At 44.9% G+C, this 16,960-nt stretch overlaps 1 protein-coding gene across 3 annotated transcripts in view; it reads left to right on the top strand.

Moving 5' to 3' along the window:
* The window catches only part of LOC122720456 (zeta-sarcoglycan), a 228,916-nt gene that overhangs the window by 20,399 nt on the left and 191,557 nt on the right, over positions 1-16,960 (top strand). The window contains exons 1-2 of one of the 3 annotated variants that reach the window (XM_043947199.1): positions 7,210-7,280; positions 8,294-8,483. The exons of 1 other annotated variant lie outside the window; for it this stretch is intronic. In XM_043947199.1, coding sequence (XP_043803134.1) covers positions 8,307-8,483 — 177 coding nt within the window. In that variant the 5' untranslated portion in view covers positions 7,210-7,280; positions 8,294-8,306. Of the gene's footprint in view, positions 1-7,209; positions 7,281-8,293; positions 8,484-16,960 lie in introns of those variants that run through there. One more of the 3 variants, XM_043947198.1, reaches the window with a different exon arrangement.

Below are 16,960 nucleotides of genomic sequence, written 5' to 3'. Positions count from 1 at the left end.
AGCATGCCGAAGGGGGGTGGGTAGAGCGCGAGAAGGTGGGCCAAACTAAACTAAATAATATTGATGGCCAACGGAAATTGAAAGCCGTTAAGGTCTTCAGCGTTGTGGTGTGAAACGTTGCTGCATAAATAAGACGGCGTGCATTAGGATTAGGACAGTGTCTCTCAACTCTCGATCGTTTCATTTTTCACGCGTATTTAACAATTTATGAAAATTTCGGCTAGAATTTCGTTATATATATATATATATAACGTCGTCACTCCCCTCTAATAAATTCAACGATTAACCAACTATCGAATTTTTCAACCCCCTCCTGCTCTCCCTCCCAAAAAAATATCGAAAGAACGTAAATAAAATAATAAAATTTCTCTTATAGAAATATGAGTCGCTATTAGACGTTATTAACCGTATATAAGGAAGGGAGGAAAACGGGAGGAAATCCTTAAAAATCTTCCGTGCAAAGCCCGTGAAACATCGACTTCGTGTATTGGACGCGCTCCAGTTAGCATATTTCCCACGAAACATATTTCCTTCGGTGAAAAATAAGGAAGATATTTAAGCTACTAATTTATACCGAGCCGGTACGCTGGCCAGGAACACGGTATACACGAAAATATAAGAGAAGGTGGGAGGGAAGGGAGTCGGTTGGGCGGGAGGAGGTGACGGTGTTAGAGAGATTATGATCCCGGGGCGAAAGGACGGTCAATCACTCGCGGGACGGAGATGGAGGGGGGGCTTCCTCGATTCTCGAGAACGACCCTCCCACGTAGAAACACCGAAAGTTTTCACGGAACAAGGCTGGAATCGTTGGTTCATGCAAATTCGACGTAGACGTATAGCGCAAATGCTGAAAAATGGCCGGCTTAAAATATGCGAGAGTGTACGGCCGGCGATAGGTGAAACTGTAGCCCGCAACACGCGTAATAAGTCGGCCGACGTTTCGGACGGCTCTTCTTTTTCTTCCCGTCGTCGGCCTGTAATCGAAGGCCTACGGTTTCCCACCTATTCAACGGTTTACCTGCATGCAACGCCCGATTCTCGATCGTGTCGCCGCTCGTTAACCGGCCATAATATCTCGAAGGGAACGAATGAATGAAAAGGGGGACTGTTCGAGTTTTCGATAAAAAATCGAAGTAACCGATTTTGCGAAATTTTCAATTATGAAAAATTCGGTTTCCCTTTCCATAAATTCTCCAAACCCGATCTCGACCGATAATTCGATTCGATTTCGCGGTAATAAAACGTTCCCTCGAGAGGTTTGCATTGTTTTAAAATTCCACGCGGATACGTTTTGTATCGGGGCCGGCTGGAAACGGAAACACCCGTTGCCCCGTTGGTAGATTTTAAATGCGGCAAGATCACGTTAAACGAATATTTAATTGGCCCATTGTTCGCCGTTCTCGAATTACATTGAAAATACAGGTTTTCTAGCCCATTGACAAGCCCCGCGTGCCGTCGGTTAATTAAGATTGTTCGGTTAATCAGCGTCGAATGTTCCGGTCACGAAGGTCAACGGCAACACCCGTTTCACATACGACATCCGTATATACGTTTTCCAGTTTTATGTAACGATCAACAGGTTACGAATATTACCAATTTTACCTTTCCCCGCGTATTCCTACCTCGTCGAGAGATCCTCTCTATTAATATTCGATCCTCGTTCGTTATCGTACGATTATTAGCGTATTCGATATTAATTGCACGATTCTGACGGATCCGACGAAAGTCGAAATAATAGGATCGGTGTTGGAAAAGGGGTTACGATTCCTCTTCGCCGATTGATCGTGACGCACCCGTACGCGGTACCCTCAGATCCAAAAGGAATCTCGCAATCAGTCGTTCGAGATATCGTTTGGGGGCGCCAGTTGAAAAGGGAGAAATCTCGCCTTGGCTTCATTATCCTCACAATGCTCCAAAGCGCCACCCTCCCTAGTCTTCCTCCTCCTCCTCCTCTCTCCCTCTGTTCCATCGAGGTACCGAAAATCATACCGTACCTCCCCCATCATCCCCCTTTTTCCTGCCCCTCGACCGGCCGATGCACGCATAATAGCGGCGAAGCTGTGCCATAAAGCGGTATCCCATCATAAAGGCCTCTTCAATCCGGGAGGAATGTGGAAGGAAAAGGAGAATCGGAATCAGAATACCCTCTATACTTCTACCCCTTTCTCGAGCTTCCGCTCCTTCGTTTCGCCTTTTCACTTTCTCCCCATTCCCCTCCTCCCATTCGTTCCTCTTCGATTTTCATCTTTCTCTCCGATATTTCCTCTTTCCTTTCTCTACCCCTTCGCCCATCCATGATTCGGCCGCGATAGAGCGCACGTTATGGCGTTACGAGACACGTGGATACTCGAACTTTTCAGGAGAGAAAGAGAGAGAAAGAGAAGGTATATGGGGCTGGGATAAAAATAAGGACGGGGGGGAAAGCAGAAGAATTCTTGATCTTTTAGCGAGCTGACGCTTTTAATTCACAGGAGCCCCGTCTCTTCTTAATTGTGGGCCGAGACTTCGCCATCGACCGCCACCTTCCCTAATTCTATGTTTTCAAGTTTCTCCATCCGCCGTTACCGCGGGCGGCAGCTGCTTCCGTTGTTTTTCATCTGAAAATTCTCTATTTTTCCCCAACCACGGCATTTATTTTTTTACGATCCCGTTTCGCTACCCTCTCTTCTCTTTCCCTTCCCTTCCCCTTCCTCTCGATTCCTTCTCAATTTTCGTATCCCTCCACGCGAAATACGCACGCGTCTCGCGTTACGTTTTAATTCCGTGCGATGAAACGGAGAGGGGAGGTCGGCGATAAACAGGCAAGGGGGGATACGATTTTCAACGATATCATATTTCCCTGCCCGTTCGACTCGGCAGATAAATTTTTATGCAACAAGATGGCCGAGGAGGAGCCCGATAGAGAGATAAATTCGGCCCCGATATAGCATTGGAGAAGGGGTGGAGGTTGGTACGTATAACCCGACGTGAATGCCCGCAACCTTGGTCCCCGGCCTTGTTCGCGGGACGTAATAAAAAGATCCGAGGAATTCACGGTAGAAAAGACGAATAGTGGGCGCGTATTGCGAGACGCGGGAGGGTGGCGCAAAGAAACCCGGAGCCTGGCCGGTTAGGATAGGGGGCCGGCCGACTTACGAGCGGCTTATGTTTCAATTTGTTCAACCTCGAATAAAATCGCGTTTTACGAGACATCGGGACACCATCGCCGTCCAAAGGCCGTCTCTCGTTTCTCTCGGTGAACAATGAACGCCATTTTTTCCCACCCTCGTTAATGATAGCCACCCTCGAGTCCGCGGATGGCTCGGCTCGGATTTCCTCGAATTCGAGGGGTCGAGCCACGAATTAATCCGCCCGTTATTGTTCTCGCTACGAGCTACTTTCTCAACGTTGCAATACGAAAAAAAATCCCGCGCATGTAATCGCGTGCACGCAACACGACGAATACTTTTTAAATTACTCCTCCGAATACCTGAAAATAAAATTGTATTTCCATCCGTATATGCGTTCAATCGACGGGAAAAGTTCATCGGGTCATCGGTTTCGAGGTGATATTTCTCACCAATGGCTATTTCCAATTAAAAGAATCGGAATAAATCCGGTGTCTGTCAAAGATGACAAAATTGATCGGCCGATTCCGCTTCTTCTTAAATCTTGAATAAGATTTAATTTCGTTGCTCGATTCGCTGTAACTTTCTATAACGTATACGAGAAGAGGAACGAGGGGGAAACGAAAGTGGCTGGAGTCGTATTTCGCAGGGAGCAATCAGCGGCGGAAGACGTTTCTCCTTGCGCAAAGATGCAAAGATCGTTCGCAGCCTAGAGTATGGTATCCCCCAACAACGATCGGCCCAAAGTACTTCCGCTTTCGTGGGGTCTCGATCGTCTGAAATCCATCCACCCTTATCGTTCCATCCCCACCATCTCGTCTCGACACGGCGGAGATCCAGACACGGTCGATCAATCTGTCCGCTCCTATTCTTTGCCTCTATCGTTTCCCTATCTCTCCAACTGCACTCTGTGCTCGTCTCCTCCCCCGCATCGTGGTGCGGCGCGAACGTGACGCGAACGTTTAAGAGGACGCAAAGGGAGGAAGGGAGGAAAGAAATCGATTCGTATTTTTGAAACGATATCTTTTCGTTTCTTTTTTAAAAAAGAAAAAAAACCCCACCCTCCTCCTCCCTATCTACTCGCGTACCATTTGCCAATGGTGATTTAATCGATCGAGGGTGTTCGTGCGTTCCACGAAGATCGACGATGCGAGAATAGAAGAGAAAACCGATCTTCAACAGGTATCCCACAAGTCCTCTTTCGTTCTCGAAAAGAGGGATCATCGTGCGTAAAAAAAGAAGAAAAGAAAAATAAAAACGATCGAAGCGATCCGTACGAACGGATGTTGGATAATGGTAACGAGACGGGATAACGACGAGGATGCAGCAGCGCATTCTTCTCCGTCCGTGCGCCCGGATAAACAAATTCTGCTGTAACGACGTACAACTTGCACCGACGTATCAACGTTCGAACGAAACACGGTTTCGAGAAGCACGGATAACGGGATTCGAGACGAATGCACAGGATTAATTTAAGATTTTTACGATCGAGTTTATTAAACGAGTTTATAAACGTAGATGGGATCTCATCCCGGCCGCAAATATGGCCACACTTCGTCGCGCCTCTCTCTCGTTGGACCCCGTTGGAGGGTAAAACGCGGATGATAATGCGGAAGGAGGGAGAACGACGGTGTACGGGGCGGACCGGTGTGAAAACGGAAAGTTTATGGGGGAAGGGAAAAAGTCGGAAACGGCCTGGTTGGAGGAAAGTGTGGCAATATCGCGCTCGCAATTTCCTTGTTTAGGTGACGATCCATTTTATCAGACGATGGTATTAACCGGTTATTATTTAAAGGCCGTTGAAGGTGAATCCATCGTGGTGTATAAACGGGGATGAAACGCGGGGAGGGTTGTTGAAAATGAGGGAAAGGGAGGAACGGGATGAAATTTTGATCTTTTTCGCTCGATATCGATCGTTCTTTGAAAAATCTTTCCCTCGCGATTGATTTACACAACGAATTATAATTGTACAAAGAAATTTGGAACGCGTACATGGAAATAAGATAATTAGAGAGACAAATGACGGCTCTTTGGTGAATAAGGGAGATTTTCTTTATTGATCTTTTTTCTTTTCTTTTTCTCTTCTTTCAATCGCGGTAAACAGGTCGAGCCTTTTAAAAGAGAAACGAAGGAATAATAAGAAATATTATAGCGCCGGGATTGCTCGTTACGCGTGCATTTCGCGTTAAATGATATTTCGAGAGAGGCGTGAAAAAGAATTTCGAAATTGTTACGAAATGGATGAAGGAAAAATTTAATCAAGAGAATTATATCCGATTTAAAATATATATAATCAAAAATCGAAAATCATCATCCTCGCGAAGAAGAAACCTTCCGCGACATTTATCCCCGATGTTTATCGAGCCCTCCATCCCCTCCCCTCCCTCGCCGACCCACTCGAATTTACTTACTGGCGAAATACTCGGCAAAGTTCCGTGCCAAGCTGGACTAACACTGGATACTTGTCGCTCGCATGATGCCATCCGGAGGAGCTTATCCAGCCAAGGAGGGTAGAAAGGGAGGAGGAGGAGAGGAGAGTGGAGAGGAGGGTGGAAAGGGAGGGAGAGGACAATAGTCTTGGGGGAGAAAAGAACAGCGACAGAGTTGGCGATAAGAGATAAGTCGGTTGGCGGAAAGGGACGGAGGGATGTTTGACCGGGCGAGAGAGAGAGAGAGAGGGAGGGAGGGAGAGAGGGTTGTCGAAAGGAGGAGAAACGGCGGTGGAAAGGAAAAGGAAAGGAAAGAGGGGAAATTGGAAGGGAGAAGGCGTCGGTGCATGCGCAAGAATTTCACACGTGAGCCCGCGAATCCGCGAGAGGCTCACCTCGGGCGCTAGACGTCCTGGCGGTTCAGTGTCGTGCGCGATTTCGTATGCGGCGCTTCCCAACTTCCGGCCGTGTCGGGCTCCCACCGATGCTCGATCGTTTCGATCCTACGAGACCACCCGCGTCTACGAGATAACTAAGACACAGTATATATGTATATATGTACGTCGTATCGAGGGGTCGGGGAGAGATGTGCGGATTGATTTATCGGTGAATCATGAGAGGGGAACGAGGCCCGTCTTCCTACCTTCCTGCCGCGAACCTCGTTTCGAAGAACGGTTGTTTCGAAACACGGTTGTTTCATTCTCTAAAGAGGATTCGAATCTCGGTATAAACGAATCTCGAGAACGATTAATTAACCAGGATGCAGCCGGATTTCATTGACTTCGATGGTATCGTCGGTCCGGTTACGACGCGAATAAAATATCGAACGACCGAATCTGTCGTCGAGATTCGGTTGAAATAAAAAAAGGGGGAAGAGTGACGCGCACGCAGGCTCGGGGAGGGGGAAAAAAAAAAGGAGAAAACGAGAGGGAAAAGCGTCGGTATAATTAAAATCGGTGTAACAGGCGTGGGCTCGCTAGACTCGTGGAAATAAATTTTCCGACGGATTAAACCGATCTTAATTTTACCTAAAGAGTAGAGTAAATTTTTCCATCGACGAAGGAACGAAGTGAAGGTACTCGTGAATTTTTGGAGACTCGAATTAGTTGGGCCTGCTAATTGGTTCTCGTTAACGCACGATACAGAACGGTCGATAGAATGAGGACCTGTCGGAACGCAGCTGGGAAATTCGAGAATCGCGGCGTGCCATCGAAATCGATTACGACTTTGTTGCGCGGAGTTGTGTCGAAGAAGATCGATTACGTGGCGGTTGATCGTCGGTTACGCGTCGGCCGCTCGCGCGACCGGTCCGATTCCGGTAATCGTTGCCACCAGTTGTTGTTTCGTTGATGGCCCGCGAATAAAAACCGTGGACAACGTTTCGTGCCGTGTATATATCCTGTACATGTGCCACGCGTTGGAATCATCCCCTCGTAATGACTCGTAATTACGGGAAGGAGGAGCGAACGTCGTGCTGGAACGATTTAAGGAACACCTAGCGCCACCCCCTCCCCCTCCTCCGTCTATAATGATTAGGTGCACGCGACTTTGAGGATTACCCGGTTGAAGTGTGGTGAGTCCAAGGATAAGAGATCGTGGATCGTGGTCCGAACAACGTCGACTTTCGACTTACATTCTACAGATAAGATTATCGCCCGGATCCCGAGTATCCCCTCTCCCCCCGGAGTGTCCAAATCAATCGGAGATCCATCAAGGGGAATTGAACGACATTCGATCGACGCGGGTACGTGTCGACCAATTTTCCACTCGTTCCTCGAATTTATTTCTCCCTCTTTCTCCTTTTTGCCACTTTCGCCACACAGTCGACGACCCGCAAATCCTCGTCGAATGCCTCGTCTTACCTTCCCCGCGATCCCTTCGATCCCTCCGCTCCCTTTGCCAGTTCGATCAGCCTCTTATCCTCCCTCGAGTTAACGAGCTCGATGATGAGCTCGTCGAAAGATTTCTTTGTGGGCGATCGAACGGCGATCGATCGTTTCGTCCCCTCGTCTCGATCTTTCGTTCGATGATTCTCTTTTTTTTTAATTCGACCGCGAGGAGGGGAAGGAAATTCGCGGCTCGGACGAGAGAGAAGTTGTTTTCTTCCGGCCGGTTAAATAGGCGGCCGAGCGGGAGAGTGGCGGCGCATCGGCGAGCCATTGTAATGCCGTCGTTAACCATAATTTCATGAACGCGCGATAACAAGTCCGCTAGTAAAACCAATATATTCCGGCATGCTCGTGATGCAATTAATTATATTACCAGATACCACGATTATATACGGGAGGAATTATCGAAACGTGTAGCCGGCCGAAATTTCATTGAGGCTTCGCGTTTGAATATTACACCGGGAATATAATATATATATATATAATAACCGGGGAAAAATGTTCCCCTTTAATAACGGGAGGAAATTTTTTATCTAAAAATTTATTTAATATACGCGGGAAACCGCACGAATAAAAATGAAAAATATCTCGCAACGGCTGACGTTTCACCACTGGTTAAAAGACGATTTGAAACTCTCTTCGAGTCGTTCGTCGTTCCGTCGTAACAGGCTTCGTTAAACCTAGGCTGAATTTCTTTAAATTTCCCCTCTCTTTAGATATCCCACTCCCATCGCTCAATCTCGTTCAAACGTGTGATCCCGCGCTCTCCTGTACGTTTGATTTTATTTCAAATCCTTTCCGTTCCTCAATTTCGCAATTTTTGACAGAGACCGATCATCCATCCGTTCGTTTTTCCTTTTTTTCGCAGGCGGGCACGCAATATGGACACGTCGCCGACGTTGAGTATCGGTGGCTCGAGGGCGAGGGCAGCGCTTCTGACCACGAGCGGCACCGGAACCGGAAGCACCGATAGACGCGTCGTCTTTTTAGCGAGTCAACCGGCGGTTGGGGGTGGCCACGAGACCAAGACTTGGCCCCACCATTGGTCACCGCACGCGGTACGTGTACTGCATCATTCTACTCATCCTGCCATTCGTTGCACGCCCGCGAAAACATCTCTCCTCGAGATTTCATTCACCTTATCGTTTTCTCTTAATTTCTCCAGAGCTTTCGATTCATTGTGGCGATCGTTTTAACGAGAAAAATTAGATAAATTAGCGTCCACGATCGGGGAGAGGGTTGTTGGAGAAACGATAACCGATTAGTTTCGTTCGATATCCATCGGAAGAATAACAGGTCGATAAATTTGAAAATGTTCAAACGATGTTTCGAGGTTGACGATTTCGATTCGGTTTTGCCAACTTTTACGCGCCTATTTATGGGGATGGGGTTGAAATTAGAACGATTGACCTAACGACACGCTTCGCCCGGCATAAGCACTTGAATGCGCAGTCCGGAAATATGCGGCGTGTGTATGTAACGGGCGACGCATCGAGATGGATGGCGGACCCAGTTGCAATTGATGCACGGTCGCGGTGACACTCGAGATCATACACGTCGAGACACGATGAATTGACCCGATAGGTGTTCCAGACAATCGATTCTCTCTCTCTTTCTCTCTCTCTCTCTCTGCGTAAATGAAATTCCGAATATTTTTAGAAAAGTGTCTTATAACGCGGGATGAGTTCGCAGTTGAATTAGATCGGACGCTCGATAGAGTAGGAGCTAGGTGTTTTAACCATATTCTGGTTATCTTCTGGCCAGCCGTAATTCGACAGTGTAGCGTAACGTGAAATTGAATTAGAGATTCGATTAGGGCGGAGTTAGCCTATTCGTTCTTATCGGTAGCGCAGTCTAACTGCGATACGGGCTGGTTCTATCATTCCGTTTTCTGTTTGCCATCCGTGGAACATTAGCTATTCTAAATCGTCGTTCGTACCTGTTTCACGCGGAGCGTGATGTACGCATTGATCATATGCGGGACGTGCAAAGCGAATTGTTTAACACAGAAATCTAAAAATCTTCGTGTGGTTATATATGTCTTCTAGATTGTATCTCTTCGAGATATGAATGAAACAACAATTCGTTTCTTTAAGTATAAAAAAAAAAAAATTCAATTAGCTTGGAATTTTATTCGCGTATAAATTTTCGTGCATTTTTAAACATTGACATCGAAATAAAAACGAAATATTTCGATGATGAAGAGTGATACGAAAAAGTATAGGAAAAAAAAAATGGCGCGTTGTACAAGGTGAAACTTATATAGTTCAGGCAATTACAACATCAACGGTAACAAAAATACATTGTTCCATTTAAGACAACATTTTCCAACGTATTTCTTCCCCTCGACAAAATAAACGTTCCTTCTCTCGAATCACCTTCTTGCTTCATCGAAAACAACATGGAGCTACTTTAACATGGTTTCGCTCTGCGAACAAAAGCACCAAAAAGAAACCAAACCGAAATCTTTCAGAAATCTAATAATATCTGACCTATAGAAGGAGGAATTTCAATTTTAATCATCATGTTGATGAAATCTTTTTGCCTCTCGACATCTTATATATTCATCTTGACGAATAAACGAACGAATAAAAATATACGTGCAAGTAACGTACAGAGAGAATACTTCGCGTAGAGATCGAAGGTGTATTTGAAAACTAATCGAGAGACGCACCTACGAAAGAAAAACTCTTTTGTCACGTTTTCACGCGCGAATGGCGCGGAAACGAGGGTAGAAACGAGGTTCGGTGTTGGTCATGCGTGGCTTTATGAACACGTTTGCTCTCGCAACTCTGGTTTAACGGTGTACCGTGTCATCAGAAGTCTGTGCTCAACCTATGGAGAAATTTGCATAGTTATTCGCCATGCAGATCGAAGGTCTTTATAGGTTGGCTCGGCGAATTCCAAAGGCAAAATTACCTAGTCCACTATCATCTCCTCCCCCCCTCCCCCTTAACGCCGCTCGATTAGTACGATCGAACTTTTAGGGGCAGATTGCTTCGTTGTTATCGGTTACACGGATTTCTCTCTCTCTCTCTCTCTCTCTTTTTCTCCCTCCCTCTACTAGAAACGGTTATAATTCGACTCGCGTGGAAACAAGGTTTTCGGGCGTTATTCGATACGCGAGGGGCTCGCTTTTATATTTCGCGTAACGCGTCGAAATGGAATAAAATTGAAAACACATTTTCAAGTGGCGCGAGCACGCGAAACATTTTAACGCGGCCAATGATAATAGTGTTCCTTTACCGTCGGTTAGATCCATTCTTCTAGCACTCTGTCAAAGGAGATAACTCGGTTTTCCCCAAAATAAATACGCGAATAATTTTGCAATAATTGGGACAAACAATACGAGAGAGAGAGAGAGAGAGAGAGAAAGGCAGGCGGGATACAAAGAATAAAAGTAGTTCAACGTTATTCTCTCTCTCTTTCTCTCTTTCTCTCTTGTTGGACGTGATGGCGCGTATCCGGCAAAAGGAGAGCCTCGTGGTACTATTTACACAGCTATGCAAACACCGGCCACGATAATCAAAGACAAATGTTGTTTGCCAGATATATTACCATAGTAAAGCGCTTTAAAGTGAGACGTGTAAGCTTGCTACGCTAATCGGTCATTAACTACGCAACCGTATAACCGCGTTTCTATGTATCCATGGATGTGCATTAGGGAAAATCATTAATAAAAGACAATCCTTATACATCCTCCTGCGTCCCGCTGTTAACCGATTCCCGACGCCCGTCCACGTTCTCGTCGACGAGTTCGTCGATGGCGCTCTCTCTCTCTCTCTTTCTTCCTCCCCTCTTTTCTTTTTTTTTTATTTTACGCGCGCTCGAGAAATCTACCACGAACGTCAATGAAAGTTCCGATTCCCACGAGCGAAAATTTCTGAGTTTCCGACACGAAGTTCGCCGCACCGATTTCCCTACCGTTGTAAATCAGGATCGCTCGATGACATTTTTCCACCGAATCGTTCCTCGTCCTCTTCCTTCTCCATCCTTTCTTCCACACTCGTGGATTTTCCTTTTTTTTTCCCTCCTCTCCTCTTTCACAATCTTTCTCATATCTCTTTTCTTTTTTTCTTTCTTTTATATATATATATTTATATATATATCTTCGATCCTTCCCCTCCAGATTCTGGAGACTTTTGCACCAGAGTTCGAAGCCGTTCGAAGCCATTCGCGGCCACCTACAGTACATCCGCCAAAAGTCCATTCGTATTCCACAGTGCCCGCTGTATCTGTCCTATCAACTGTTTTGTCAGTTTTTTCGACCAGCCGATGAATGGGACTTCTTCTTAAAACTTCTTCTTTTCGCCTCTTCGTTAAAATTATCGGCTCCTATCCCTCGGCCGTCGCACAATTGGAGTGAGAGAGAGAGAGAGAGAGAAGGGAGAGAATCGAAATATATCCGAGCAATCGATAATGCAAAAATAATAATCCTGTTTTTTCCCCACGAATCTGCCGAGAGATATCGCGATCCAATACCTCTCTGTTTTGGTAATTTTTACGGCTAGCCGTTGGCATAACATTAATTCGCTCCACGTTAGTTATATCATCCATCGTTTCCCCGTTTTTCCATATTTTTTTCTTTTTTTTTTTTTCGATTGCTGCCCTCGAGTTCGACTTTAAACGCTTTAAATTAACTACGAAGAACGCGTTTCGATTGATCGTAATTCGTCGTTGCCTTTACACGTAAAAGGATCTCTAAAATAAATAAGATATCATGTATTATTTTATTTCGTAAAAAAAAAAAAAAAAAATTAGTCACAGAATTAAATAAACTTAGGATTACAATTGAACAGACTGAAACTAAGATTATACAGAACCGAATAATTTTTCTCCGGGACGAAGAATTAGAGAGCGAGGCGAGGGGGTTGAAATTCATTCAATGGCAGTCCATCAAGGATTTTATTTCGGACAATGGCAGACGATATATCCAGGTCGTGGAAGTTGGACGCGCTCGACTTACAGAGACAATGTAAGGTGCGCTCAGGTTGATCGAGCTGCTGCGATTTCTGGGGCGTTGATATACGAGGGCCTATTTATTTGGATCCTGGTCGAACCCGTCCTGTCTTCCCTGTACAATGCCGCTTTAAGTGGCCGAGGTACACGAACTTGGAGTCTTGACAAGTGGAGCGAAGGGACAAGGGGTACTGAATTAGCGCCATTCGAATACTCGACTCGACTCGATAGATTGATGATTCCCGATTCTTCCCTCTTCCTCCGACTCATCCAGGAAGGAAATCGACGTTTCGAATCTTTTACAACCCCTTTACGATTTAACCGTTTAACCTCGATCGAACCGTGTAAAAAATCGGATATTTTCATCTCGTTTTTTATCGCGATATTGAAATATATTCTTTTCATCCATTCTTGGACAGACAGATTCCTCTACAATATTCCTCTATAATTTGTTAAAACGAAGCGGATATTCAACGTCGAGCCTGTTCATATATCTAAATAATCGAAGAAACGGATATTTGATTTAATATTTATTACCGCGATAAAACGATGAAACGATAAATGTAAATGGTAAATTTTATAGCATTATTGTTGGTGTGTGTTAAAGGTATAGCGTTAATGTATCCGTGTTTCAATCGAAGTAATTCCTTTCATCTCTCCGACTTTTGATATAATAATTTTATAGAATTTTAATCTACCAAGTAAGTTTGAATATGAATAAATATATATATATATATATACGTATATATATTTTTTTTACACATTCAACTCAATTATTAGATAGAAGAAAATCAATTACATTAATCGATTATCGAGGTAAATTATCTTCCACAAAATAGTACAATCGCTCGTATAACGCGATTCATCAAAATCCATCAAATTTTTCCGCGTAAAATTTGCGCGTAAATATACATAAATATTCAAGTGCTTTATTGCGCGTTAATAATCATATGGAATAAAACATGATGTACTCCATTAATGCCCGTGTATCCACAAATTTGGACCGATATTATATATCATCCATATATATATATATATATATATATATATATATATATCATATCGAAAAATAACGTAACACGGATGCACACTTTTCTATCTCAAATAAAAACGGTGATCACCTAACGTACGATTATTATTACACATTTTATCGCGTGTTTATTATTTTATCGAGTCAGACTTTCCCTCCCTCCTCCTCTTTCGCCCCCTTCGATACCAGATCTTTCGAAGCGGATTCACACGCGTCTTATCGATCCCCTTTCGACGCCGCGAATAATATCTCCATAAGGTATTCACGGATGCCACGAAACTGTTATACGTCAGCCGCCACTAACTTTACAGGTATCGTACGGCAAAGACGTACCTCGCCGTTTACGCGAGAGCGTCGCTGGATGGAATTAACCCGCTATGCTCCTTCCTGTGAACCACCATTCGCTGCGCGGAATCGTCGTGGGACGATATTTCGATCTATAAAGACCCTCCCCCTCCCCCCCCTCTCTTTCTCTTTCTCTTTCTCCTTCTCGATTCGACGCGCTCGAGGATGGAATTCGTTTGACCAGGATGATATCGGGTATATATATATATATATTCCGCGTATATAGATCCGCGAGCCATAAGATATATATATATATATTCCGCGTATATAGATCCGCGAGCCATAAGACTCGTCGTGAGATAGGTTTTTCGAAGGGAAGTCGCGAGTTGTCGAAGGGTAGGATAGGGGAGGGGAGGGACGCACGGAAGTGGGCCGAGAAATAGAATTCTTCGGGAGCTTCGAGAATATCGCGGGACCAATCCAGGAAACGGGCAAGGATCCGGCCGAGGGTTGGAACGAGAGTTGGCTTTGACCCCCTCCCCCTCCCTCCCTCGACGCTCCTGCCCCCGGAGCAAATTGAAAATGGGAATTGGTCCTTTGAAGTTCGAGCAACGACCCGTCCATAATCTTCTTAATAACTTTCCCTCTCTCTTTCTCTCTCTCTCTCTCTCTCTCTCTCTCTTTCTCACTCACTCACCCCCGTCGAGGGATCATTTTGATTCCGAGAAGCCCGGCCATCTCTTTCCCGACAATTGCCCATGCTGCACGCTTTCTTAGCTCGCGTTACTACACGTAGCGCCAGTTGTAGTTGCGCCCCTGCCTCCTATCTCCGTCCGTGGGGATGCCCTGTGGGGATGTCGTGTCCGTGGGTAAAAAATTACGATTCGCGTTGCAAAGGGGAAACGAGGATTCTTTTGGAAGTAGGAAGGGGGAAGGGGCTTCTTGCTTGTTTTAATATTTTTCCTGCCTCGTTTATTTTTCTCCAACAAGTTTATTCATTCACGTGTGATTGGACGGAAAGAGGAACGAGGTCGCGATTTTTGGAAAATCGTCTGTATAATATCCTGTATAATAAATATTGAACGGAGGTAAGAAGAAACGTGTCTCGTTCGAATTCTAATTTCTGGGATCCAGTTTATCTAGGATAATACCGATTCGAATCTGTATTTTGGAAAATTGTCGCTTCGCGTGATTAGAAATCGACCGATTTTTTTCCCTCGCGTTTCGTTGGACAACCGTTATCCGGGACAAATTGCTCTAGAGTGATTTATTTGTGGCGCGTATACGACGGCGGTCATATGCACGCTTTGTACACTCGGAAGAAATATTTTTTAACGAGCGCAACATTTCCTTCCCTTTTCCTTTTTACTACTTCGCTAATGACACCGACACCGTTGCGCGAGCGTTACAGGAGGACGAAATTAAAAATGATTTTTTTTTTTTTTTGTCCAAGGAACGTTTTCTCCTCCCCCTCTCCTCTCCTACCCTACCCCGTCACGTCTCGTACAGGACACGGAGAAATAATTGCGCAGGAAGACAGGGAATAATTCATTTCTTCGAACATCATTATCCGCTAATTTTCATCCAACAGCGGGAACGGGGCCATTTTCTTAGAATTCTTGGCAACAAATTTGCCAAGAACACCAGGTTAAAATTAAACCCCCTTAATTGTTTAATTCACGATTGTAGCGTGGATCTCGCGATCTTCCATCCTCTCCCTCCCCATCCATATTTTATTCGATCAAACGTCGAGCGCTCTGACGTCCCCGCCGACGTTTCCTTCGGAAGGGATCGATCCCTTCCTTTCGCGAAAGTCGCGAAAAAAGAATCTCGAAAGAAGATAAACCGTCGGTGCACCGGTCCCTCGATGCAACGGGAATAAATAAAACTGGGGGATAAATAAACTCTAAAAAGTGAAATCGTTCGAGTGAATCACGATGTGATTTCTTCTACTTTCGCGCGCAGTGCAAAGAACGCATCTTCGAATTTCACTCGCGAAATGAACGAAGGATTTCGAGCGAGGAATCTGCTCTCGAACTGGTCGAGAGTTGATCGGTCGGCCGTCTCCAATTACCAGTGTTTCCTCCCCGCGATTGCCAGCGAACGAAACTTCTCGCGTGACAAACACTTATTCCCTCATTATCCGTGTTTCGTGTTATTCCCGTTATTTTGCAATTTGCAACAGGCATAATATTCTTTTAAGCTCGGACGGAGTCGGATAACAATCGAGCGAAAAATAAGCGCCAGTGATGGGCGGTATGTATGAATTGGCGGCTTGTATTTCCAATACATCGTCTCGTGTTGTATCGTGACAGATATATAGAATATCGAATCAAGCATTTCGAATAATTCGTAAATTGTTTGTTGCAAAAAAAAAAGGTAAAAAAAAAAAAAATAAAAAAGAATTCGCGCAGAATGTAAATCGATGTTTCTAACGGCGAGCGCGCGCGCGAATTTCTGTACGTAATTGAAAAAAAAAAAAAAAGTATATAACCCATTTACACGGAAGTTGATCGAACATCGAGGATAAACGATTAATAAACTTTAAATTTAAAATAACCCCTTGGAATAACAATTTCGAGCATAAAGGATCTAAAGGCGAAAGATCACGACACATTCTACTCTAACAGAAAGGAGGACAAGGTGTAACGCAAACGTTTATTCGAAATTTAATTCTACGGAATATCGCGCGTATTTTCCCCGTCTACATTTTACACGCTTAACGTTATTTCGTTTACCCTCGAATCCGATGTTAATCGTCTTCCGTTTCCTCGTCGAAATAGCTGGAAAATCTGGCATGCTTTCCCGCCTCGTAAGTCGTTTCGAGTTATTCAGCGCGGAACGTTAATCCGCGGACGGATAAATCTTGAAAATTCAACGATTGCGCGCGAGGGGGAGGGTGCGGAATTTTCGAGGACTCGTAGGCCAGTAGAAGAACGAAAGAACTTGAAAATGCGATAGCCTCATTGTCCCGTAAAGGGGAGCGACAACTGGAAGAAATGGAAGAAACTAGGGAAAAGAATGGACGAGGAAAGGGAAGGAAGTCCGCTGATGCGTTCCGTATCGTGGTTAGGAGCGAGCGAGCGAGCGAGCAAGTGGTTAATTTCATTTAGCTCGAACCACGAATTCGATTAACGTCGGCGGCTGACAATCGAAATGATCGTCGACACCTCGACACTGGCTTTCATCGAACCGTTTCGCTGCTTTCCATCTCCCTTTGCGTTATGTATCGCGTATATATATATATATATAAAACTTTGT

The sequence above is a fragment of the Apis laboriosa genome, unplaced genomic scaffold, assembly GCF_014066325.1.
Source record: "Apis laboriosa isolate Shangri-la unplaced genomic scaffold, ASM1406632v1 scaffold12_cov154, whole genome shotgun sequence".
NCBI lineage: Eukaryota > Metazoa > Arthropoda > Insecta > Hymenoptera > Apidae > Apis > Apis laboriosa.
This window is presented reverse-complemented; position numbering and strand designations above follow the sequence as displayed.